At 33.2% G+C, this 10877-nt stretch overlaps 1 protein-coding gene across 1 annotated transcript; it reads right to left on the bottom strand.

Moving 5' to 3' along the window:
* Positions 1-3817: 3817 nt before the first annotated feature.
* Positions 3818-9118, bottom strand: LOC132270720 (transcription factor RF2b). The gene is made up of 4 exons (XM_059771911.1): positions 8502-9118; positions 6955-7087; positions 5010-5094; positions 3818-4562 (listed from the first exon to the last, which is right to left on the bottom strand). The coding sequence occupies exons 1-4, from the start codon at positions 8990-8992 to the stop codon at positions 4186-4188; spliced, it is 1086 nt and encodes a 361-aa protein (XP_059627894.1). The 5' UTR covers positions 8993-9118; the 3' UTR covers positions 3818-4185.
* Positions 9119-10877: the final 1759 nt, after the last annotated feature.

Below are 10877 nucleotides of genomic sequence, written 5' to 3'. Positions count from 1 at the left end.
AAAAAATCTAAAAATGGGTTATTTTGAGCTATTTTTTAAATAAAATTTATTAAATAAAAAATATATTATTTAGCTTTGTGTTTTAAATGCGTGATATGGCTCCTAGCTAACGTGAGAATATACTAGCAACTAAGAGCACCTTTCAATGGCATCGATCTCCAAATTTTAGCAATTCAGAATTGTCACCTAAAATTTTTCAAGAGCGACATCATACTTTTCAAGAGTCACTTGGACTCTCCAAATTTTAGTTATAGCATGTGCGGTACATTTTTGCTCTCTAAAAATATTAATAATTATTTTTTTTTTCTTTTTTTTTTTCAAGGGCTATATTTAAAACGATTATATTAAAAAGAAATTGAAAAATATAATATTCATTATGAAATAAAAGAAATTAAACAATATAATATCCATTATGAAATAAATAAATAAATAAAATTAAACAATATAATATTCATTATGAAATACAAGAAATTATACAATTATTTTTTAAAAAAATGTAAAATTATTTTTTTGGGTGCCGCTCTTTAATCTCAGTATTATTTAGGTGGGGAAAATAAAAACAAAACAAAACAAAAAGCCAAAAAAGACTGATTTTTGGCATATTTCTCAGACAAACATGCCCTTAATAGCCTTTGACCGGTGTGTGCGCCTTATTTAGAAAAACAATCAAACAAAATTAAAAGCGAGCCCGCATGGCAGGCCGCGTACACTCAAAACGGCGACCCATTCAGCGATTCACAAAATTTGGGCTAAATTTCGGCAAGCCCATTGGAGTACCCAATTCGCAAAATTTGACCCATAATCACCGAAAAGGCTCCCAATGGAGCTGCCCTAAGATTAGGGGCGGAGTCAGGAATTTGTTTCAGGGGATGCGCCATATTAAAGATGATAAATTATATTTTTTTCAAGCGAAAAGTGATGCAAGACAATAAATCAAAAAATAAAACTGTACTAATGGTGGAATAATAGCATTTAATAATTTGAAAAATAATTATTTAAAAAAAATAGGAACATAAAAATATCGACCTTAACGCAACAAATTTAATTACCAAACTTTGAAGAGAAAAAAAAAAAAATAGTTTGAATAAAGGAATGCAACTTTTTTTAAAAGAGAATATAAAGAAGAAGAAGAAGAGGAGGAGAAGGAGTAAAAATGAAAAGAAAGGAAAAATTAAAGATATTTTTTAAAAATAATTATTTTAGTGGGCATTTTTGTAAAATTTTATAAATTATAGGCCTATTTGCAATAAAAATTAATTGGCCCAAGGGTAAATAATTATTTCAGGGGGCATTTTTCAATTTTTTATAAATTATTGGCCTATGTGTAATAAAAATTAATGGCCATTTTCTTAAAATAAATTATTTCAGGGGGGGCATTTTGAAAACTTTTATAAATTATATGCCATTTTGTAATTAAAACTAATGGGCCAGCATGGGCCTCCCTGGGCCTATGCTGGCTCCGCCCCTGTCTAAGATGGTTCAACTCTCTATTTGAATCTCTCTAATAATTTTTCTCTCCAAAACTCCATACAACAATAAATAAAAAAATGTGTCACTTGTCATCATTTTTGTAACAAACTACTATATTTTTGTTTTCCCAAACTTGATCCAACAAAAGGGTGATGTGGTGTTTTTGGAGAGGAAAATTGTTGGAGAGATCCAAAACCCTCAACTCTCCAAGACATTTTGGACAAAAAGGTTAGAGTTTACTCTGTCTAATTTGATATTCATTTTATTGGGTTTGAAATGTATTTTATAATTTGAATATAAGCCAGAAAACAAAAAACAAAAACCTTTTTTAACAAATGAAAATTTGAAATATGTAGGCCATAATGGATTTTTGAGTAATTTTGAACATTATGCATTTAAGAGATCAAAAAATAGGGCACTAAATGGATCAAGCTCACCTGAGATCTAGACTGAGACCATTGAATGGGGTTCAGATTTATTCAAATATCCATGAACTGTGTATGGATCTGACATGGATGCTTTGTTACTAAGATTTAACTTTGAATTAGATTTCAATAATGACTCTAATATCAAAATATAAACTGTCTCAAATTTACATGAATTTCATGTTTGTGTCCAAAAGCAACATATGAGACACTAGAGCACAGAGAAAAATAAGAAATTAAATAGGAACAAAGAACTCGTATGTCATTATTCAAAGAGATTGATAGAGCTAGTACTAAATGTATTCAAAACTTGCGTCTTGTAATGTGTCACAGAGATCACAATTTCTGTCAATATTTCGTCATTGCGATGGCACCAAGTAAACCAAATTGGATTTGTCATATTTCAAAGAAAGTCTAACACCGTATTTCAAATTATTGGACTCGATACATGAACATTTGTCATAAGTCACCTTTAATGTTATGCCATTGTTATTGCAAATGAGTAGAGCTAAAATTTAGTGTCGTACTCAAACTCAAATCAATCATCTAAGGCTCCAAGTAGGTCAAACATGTTCGGGCATAGTTAGTAAAATACTATACATATATTCATATTTTTGGGTATGATATTTATTTTTATTATTATTATTATTATTATTTTTTTGGTAAGTTTTGCCATTAAAATTTTGACCACATATACCATTTTTTCTCTCTTCATTTCAATAATATAAAAATTAGAAATAATAGGTGGATTTTATAAAATGGAAGAATTTGGTATATTTGAGAAGATTTCATAATAATAAAAAATTTGTAAATATATAGATATTTAGGTAGATATTTTTAAAAATTAAATCGTAATTATGGATTGTAAATTCATGGTAGCCGTCCAAATAGGAAGGAGAATTTTTGAGAATAGTAAAGAATTGGTAAATATGTTTTCCGAATGCCTTAAAAGTATCCAGTTCTCTTGAAAAACAATTAGGAAAAGTCAATGAAATAATTGAAGTGTTTAGGCAAGTGAAGATTAATCTGCCTCTCTTGGATGCAATTAGACAAATTCCGGCTTATGCCAAGTTTTTGAAAGATCTTTGCGCCCTTAAGATGAAGAACAAGAGCCAAGTACCAAAAAGGTTGTTTTGGCCGAGCAAGTAAGCTCCATTTTGCAACATAACACTCTCCCAAAATTCAAAGACCCCAGCTCATTGTTTTAAAAAAAAAGTATTAGTATTTTTCGTCATTGACCGTTAACAAATGGGAGGTATGTATTCCTACATTTATACACAAATTTCAAGAGAGAATGTTTGAGAGAGAAAAAAAATTAACTAGATACTTCAAATTAATGGGATTTTATATACATAAAAACAAAATTAAGACAAAGTCTGTACTAAGATAGTTTTAGAAACTAGATAATGCCATGGAGATATCTATATAAGTAGGAGTTAAGTCTCATTTGTGGTAAGCAGCCTCAAACTTCAAGAGAAAATGTGAGTTTTAAAAGTAAGCGAAATAAAAATGGTATTTTCAATTGTTTGAGTTGTATTCAATTTAGCCAACATCAAGATTGAAATATGACAATCTTTAAAAAGTTTGAAATTTGTTTTGCTCAAATTTCTGAAAAATATTTCTCCAAATGAAAAACTAAGCTAATGAGCCATTTGTTTAAATATCAATCTACTGGCTTTCCACCGGTTTCCATTCCGAATTCATATAGTGGATAATCAGCATGCTACTACCGATGATCTTTTGAATGTGGTACTTATTGGGCCAAAAACTAGCTAAATTTCATTGTGGTCTTAGTTGAATAGTTGTAGACGGTTGGTGGAGTCTAGGCTTAAATTTAATCATTCGTCAAATAATAAGTTCAATCATCAACAACATGATGGTGGGAAGAAATAAAATGAGGATAAAGAATAGAAAAGAAACAATTGAGAAAGAGAGATTAACATTAAACAAATGGTGAAGATACAAAAACAGGTTTCAGTCATCACTGATAGTAAAAGTAAACCAGAAGAACCAACCCTGCCTCCCCAACAATAAATTAAGAATATATAGTTTAATCCCCACAAACAATCACATAACAGGAAATGATACACAACACAAGAATCAAATAGATCAACACAAGACTTACCCAAGCCAGTAAGCACCTAAAAACTCCTAATACCAAATTTAAACAAAAGAATTAAATTTGAAAAATAAACTTAAAAATTACTAGTTACGGATGCTAAACGAGGTGTTAGTCTATAAACAATTTAACAAACAGGGTGAGGCCATGTGAAGATCGGCAGAGTTTGAATCAAAATGTACTGCTACTTTCACTGGCAGAAATTGAGGGACCTTCGGACTTAACAAAGTGAGAGCCTCTGCCATTGATATCAAGCCCTTGCAATTGACCTAGGGGATCCTGCTGCAACATCTCTGAGAAGCCCTGTGAGTGGGTTGCAGCGAATTGAGGACGCTGATGGGTTGATATGTTAGAGTGGAGGGGATGAAACTGTGGTGTTTGTATCTTCTGGGGGTCACTAGGCCGTAGTTGTGGCTGTTGTGAAAAGAAGGACGACTGATTATATGGAAAATGGTGCATTCCCAAATTGTATGCATCTGAGGCGGTTGTCATTTCACCGGTGGCGATTTTGAGCCTTTCTACTTCATGCTTCAGTGCTTCATTCAAAGCTGTGTTCAAACAGAATGGTACAATTATACATCCTATTTAAGAACTTCTCAGTGTGCATATTAAGAAAAGATAAAAACAAGAGCACAATAACAGACCGCTATAAATCTGAAATGAGAGGAACAAGAGGTTACGAAACTTACAATATTGATGAACCCAATATAATTAGTATTATCTAAAGGATCCAAAATTAATACCAAACTTCAAAACATCATCAAATATTTTTTGTGCATCTTAGGAAAAGATCATTGGACAATAAGATGGGATGAATTTTATATTACTGTAGCCTCCAGACTGCTAAATAGAGCTGAAATTGGATTTCTTACTATGGAACAAGTTAAAAAGTCTGACATGTATCCTAAACATGCTCAGGAAAGACGCGTGAAACACGAAGGTTATATTGAACAATATGAAAATAGTTCAAAAACCAGGGTTTGTTTGAAATGTACCATCGCGTAACTGAGCTTGTTGTTCCATAGCTTGTAATCGAAGCTTTAGCTCAGCATTTTCGTTACTCAGACCTGTTGTATCTCTCTGTAAAAAAATAATAATAAAATGAAAATAATAAAATAATAAATAAATAATGAGGTCGTGAGCTTCGGATTGCAGTGTATAATAAAAAGCAATAAATGGTAGGCAAATATAAAATATATTTAAATAAATGGAAATTTCATTACATCAGAAGCTCTTAAAGCAAACCTATTAAGCTTATACAAACACGTGAAAATGTATCAGATTCCCACAAGTGAAGTAAAAGGTTGTTAATCAAGTTCTGATTTTCAGGAATCACTAAATGTAAGAAAAAGACAATAGAATGAAGATATGAATATTCAAATTGCAAGGAAAATAGAACTGCTGGTGGTGAGGGCAGGAGAAACACCAAGCGCAACTCCTTTAGACACAATAATATATATACCAACTATAAATCAATCAACCTAGAAACTCATCTATCTCAAAAACTCTAATAAATAAATAAATAAATCTATCCCAAAAGCCAAAATTAAATTAATAAAAAGAAAAAGAAAAGGCAGGAAGCTCATAAACAATCCTTCTTACTGCCTTTAAGCCACTCTAATGAATAAACCATCTATTTCACTTCAAACACACTGTTAGACACAATTGTAACCAGGCCGCAACACATAATTAACTCCTGCCAACCCCTTTTTTCTGTTCCTCTCTCCCACCCCCACACACCCCACCACCACCACTACCATTGATTGGGGCATGACCAATAAAGCCCAAATACCAAGAAAAGACAAGAATCTAGTTCCCAAGCAATTAATCAGTAGACCGTTCACTGTCTCCTCTGCTCTCTTACACATCACATGCAAAACTAATCAGGGAGGACTTACGCTATCCATCAAGTTAAGGGGGTCAAGGTTTGTTGAAGTCTAAGCAGGAAAAGGTTATAACATGTAACATTTTCTGTAACCAAAGAAGAAACTATTTTGGACTATTTCGAAGCGTTTCGTAACAAACAAGAACTTGGTCGGGTGATCAGCACAAAATATATCTTCACTTATAGCACACATATTCAACCAGCCCAAAAAGAAAAAAAGGGGCTTGAAAGTTGGACACAATCTGAATTCAAAAAGGGATCGGATATGGATATTCTTAGAAAGATCCATCGCGGATTTGGGCCGGGGATGGCTTTGGGTAATTCTCAAATGGATCAGGTTTTGCAAGAGATGCAACCCAGATCAAGTATATTTTACTCCATCTGGATCCCATTTAAATTATATGGGTAGGAATTGTAGATTCATATGATCCGACTGTGGATCCGGATTCATACGAAATGCCCTCCAGATCTGCACCATTGTTTGTTGTTTGTACTTCTGAGTCATAAAAAAAATGAATATTTTTTTGGGTAATTCTCAAATGGATCAGGTTTTGCAAGATATGCAACCCAGATCAAGTATATTTTACTTATCTGGATCCCATTAAATTATATGGGTAGGAATCATAGATTCATATGATTCGACTGTGGATCCGGATTCATTAGAAATTTCCTCCAGCTCCGCACCATTGTTTGTTGTTTGTACTACTGAGTTAAATAAAAAATAAAAATTACTTTGATACCAAATCAAGTGTTTTTCATTGAAAATTTTAAAAGCTTAATACACTAAGTCCGTTAATCAAACATCAACTATCACTTAAAAAAGAATGTCAATTAAAAGGGGTCTAAATGTTAAGTTAGAGCAACCTGGATATAATTGAATGCAGAATGTGCAAAGTCAAAGGTAATAGTTTACTATGAATTTTATATTTTTCAAAGCAACACAAAACTCTCAAAATTTTCAGGACTACTAATCCATCACTAAATTTTATCAATTAGAAGGGAAAAAAAAAAAAAAATTCTCACAAAGCGAGCCACAAGAATAGTCCAGGAATCACCTGGAACAATGTGAGTTGTGCAGAGAGGGTGGTTGCTTCTGTTTGCAGGGTCTGAACTTTTCTCTCAAGTTCTGTGATGTAACGTGCCTTTCTCTCTTTTGAACGAGCAGCAGACTGCCGGTTAGCCAGAATCCTGTATATTAATTGTGGAATGTCAGATAATATCAGAAGTACAGAAAAACCAAACACAAGTTATTTTACTTGAGAATTTTTTCTCAGTTAACTCCCAACATGACCAAAAGCAAAATGGGTAACTATGTAAGATTAGCTACTGCCATTAAGTAAATCTTTTTTCCTTTTTTATTTTCTTTTACAGATTTTGATGCAAATATGATATGTGGTCATACAAATAGAGTTAATAAGCAATAGACGCGTGTAAAAACATACAATTGTCCTTAAGAAATCAGAGCTCACATACAACAGGAGTTGCGATGCAAATATTGATTAGTCAAGCAGTCATCAATCAAGAGCATGCTTTAGATAGGGCATGAATGCAATAGCGACAATACAAACTACCCAAGGACACTGTTAGGCCCAATTGACTAAGTACACAAGTTTCATTTTCCAATCTAACTGAAGAAAGTAAAAGATGTCAATAGAATTGGAATGATCGATATCGTTGCAATAATTCAATACCAACCGGATATAGTCTCCTTAACAGTTGGTAGCAATAATTCAATACTAACTGGATATTGTCTTCTTAACAGTTACACAAAAAGGCAGATTCTGTTACATAAATGCACAACATACTTTTGTTTATTTCATACTAACAAACCCTTTGCAGGAATCCAATGTAACCACAAAAGCTATTTGCACAACAAAATTGGAAACAGAACTTTGTTGATTGGCTTGATCTGAGCAAACTTCTGGCACTTGGTCATAAGCCATTTTTTTTTTAATGACCCAGAGAGAACAAGATATTCAGGGCCCATTAAAATATTCTAGTCATTGCACAACTTGCTTAGAATCACTTGTTATGGCCCAAAGGAACATCTTGAGATTACTATTGCTTATGACTATAGTCCCTCAGTTCAACAGAAGAGTGCACACATCATCTCAAATTCTCACAAACTTCATAGTGATGAATCTACCTAGATATTGACATATAACATCAAAAATTCAATATTTATACTTCCCACTTACTGAGGCAGAAATCGCGATGAAACATCAATTAAGTTGTCTCTAAAGCATCAAGAAGCCAATCTTATTTGAAGTGAAATCAAGTTTTTAATGTTGGTCAGTGCAAACTTTAACCCAGAGTGCAGGCTAAAGGGGAAAAATAAAAATTTGACTTGAACGAGCTATAGATTTACATAAATCTGTTCTTAAAGCTTTTCTGGGACTTCTAATTTTTTTCACTTGTACCGAATTAGATTATATTAAATCCACCCACATTCCGATATCATAACGAACAAAAACATTGGCTTCCATGAAATTATTACAGTAATCTTCAACAATTAATTAAAATCAGCAATATACATGCATGTATACAGATATAGATATATATAGTTATAAGTGTGTGAAAAGTAAGACAGTGACAGTAGCACCTCTTGGCTCTCTTGGGATCAATCGTCCACAATTCAGCAAGCTTATCAGGAGCCATTGCTTTCTTGGCCTCTATAGATTCACCAATAAGCATCGATCCATCAACTGAATTGCTATGCCGGTGCCGAGGCCTCGCGGGCTTTTCATCTTCGCCGGTCACCGCTCCACCACCGCCACTTCCGCCGCCGGCATTGTCGATCCGTCCATCCATATGGCCGTCGTTTAAGTTGGATCCAAGCTTCTCAATGTCCATGTAAGTGCAGAAGAGATCGTCCTCCGATCCGATCTCATCGAAACTCCCCGACGGTGCATCGAATGGGTCGGAGACGAGATCTAGATCGTCCGGTAGCCGGAAGTTGACCTCGGAGTGGGCTCGCCGGTGGTGGGAGGGCCTGAATGAGTTGTTGGAGGGGTTGGCGAACGACGTAGTCGTAGCTGGTGGTGGCTTCGCAGCATTTTGGGAGTTAGGGTTTGAATTTGATGGATCTTGCATTTCGCTGGTTCTCTCTGTGAATCTATGGCTCTCTCTGCCTTGTTCTTCGCTACTCACTACTCTCTCTCATGGTAACTTTGAGAGAAGTTCAGACACTGTGAATCTTCAAAGGGTGTTTATGGAATTTCAATTTAGCGAAGACATGATTGGATTAAGGCATGAAATGGATCGGGGATTGACTAACCGGGTTTGGGTTGTAATTTTAAAACGAGTAATAATAGTTTGATTGGCAACGTGAAAATTCAAAATTTGATTTGGTTAGGCCACGTTTCAGTTAAAAAAGAAAGAGTCATCTTACTTGATATAACTACAATGAAAAAAAAAAAAAAACTCTCCCAAAATTTGACTTGGTTAGGCCAAGTAAGAGTTAAAAAAAGAAAGAGTGATTTCTTACTTGATATAACTAAAATGAAAAAAAAAAAAAAAAAAAAAAAAAATCTTCAAATTTGCGTAAGAGTTAAAAAAAGAAATACTGTCTCTTACTTGGTATGACTGAAAGGAGGAAAAAAAAAAATCTCCAACATGGGAGGGAGAGAGAAAAGAAAATAGTCACAAATCAAAAATTACATCCGTGTTCCATATTTTTAAATTCACAAAATAGAAATTTATAAAATTATATAATTTGACTATATCAAATCATTTTAATACTAAGTCAAAATTTCATTAACTACTAATTTTAACAAAAACAAAAACAATACTAAATAAAAACTCATGACTCAAAATATATACGCACAGCGTTAAAATTTCATTAATCTATACTCTGTTATGCATGTTTTGAGATTTAGAACTTTAGTAATGAGGACAAGGGAGAGTTTTTAGTTTTTGGTTTGTGATGGGAAAGAGGAAGCGCCATGTTTTCTTTTCTTTTTTTTCCTTTCAGTTATACCGATGACTCTTTCTTTTCTTTTTTTTCCTTTTCTTTTTTCCCTTTCAGTTATACCGATGACTCTTTCTTTTTTAACTCTGACGTGGCCTAACTAAGTTAGATTTGGGGAGTTTTTGCATTGCCTATCATTACTCTTTTAAAACAACTTGAATACGAGTTCAACATGTGTTCTTTAAAATTAGGGATTGGGTTTTTCCTAATATTTCAATCCAATTCTTGTGTTTGTTATTAGGTTATAATTTATTTAGGGTGTATTCGACTGCATGGAATTGGAATCAGTGAAATTTGAGAAAATTTTAGTTCAATTTTCTTAATTATTTTTTTAAAATTGTACCAATTCTAATTCCAAATCTCCAATTCTATGCGACCGAACACACCCTTATATATGAATTTGAGATTAAATTTGCATGGATTCACTTAGGATATGTTCGCCTCGTGACATCAAAGATAGGAATTAGCCAAATCAGTTTGAAATTGTGTGTCAAATTTGACCCAAATTTACTAATATGGTGTAAGACATTACTCATTGAAATAGTTGATAGGGCACATTATTTATACCATTTTGGTTAGATTTTAGAAAATGGTCCTGACAATAATGCTACAACGGAACTAATTAATTAATTACTATATAATAGATCCTTAGCTACTGAATTACTATCTACCATCCTTAACGAGCATTCGTTATTATTCAATATTGGTCCTCTTGATCAAAAGCTGTTGATAATGACAGTCTAATATTGTAAATGTCTCGATAGCCCAGTGGTTAGTGTCACCGGCGGATTTTGGAAGTGCCAGGTTTCGACTCTTTGCACCTACTAATCTGACTTCTAACCCTTCTTGCATAATAATAAAAAAATGACAGCATGATATTTTCACTTTTTTTCTCCTGATATTTTAACTACTTTCACTAACAATTTTTCACACACTAGCATTTATCTTCAAACTCAATTCTGAATTCTATAGATAAGCAACTTTTTATCAACATATTAATAATAGATA

The sequence above is a fragment of the Cornus florida genome, unplaced genomic scaffold (assembly GCF_030987335.1).
Source record: "Cornus florida cultivar Cherokee Brave unplaced genomic scaffold, ASM3098733v1 CherokeeBrave_3.0.0_Hap2_Chr08, whole genome shotgun sequence".
Lineage (NCBI taxonomy): Eukaryota > Viridiplantae > Streptophyta > Magnoliopsida > Cornales > Cornaceae > Cornus > Cornus florida.
The sequence above is the reverse complement of the archived record's forward strand: the minus strand, read 5'-3'. Positions and strand labels throughout refer to the sequence as shown.

What these genes read in the sequence shown, in the direction of transcription:
- LOC132270720 (XM_059771911.1), bottom strand. Translation starts at nt 8,992, where the DNA reads ATGCAAGATCCATCAAATTCAAACCCTAACTCCCAAAATGCTGCGAAG. An exon ending in GATCCCAAGAGAGCCAAGAG is followed by an intron (nt 7,088 to 8,501) that starts GTGCTACTGTCA and finishes ATTAATATACAG; the next exon opens with GATTCTGGCTAACCGGCAGT. An exon ending in ACAAGCTCAGTTACGCGATG is followed by an intron (nt 4,563 to 5,009) that starts GTACATTTCAAA and finishes GTTTGAACACAG; the next exon opens with CTTTGAATGAAGCACTGAAG.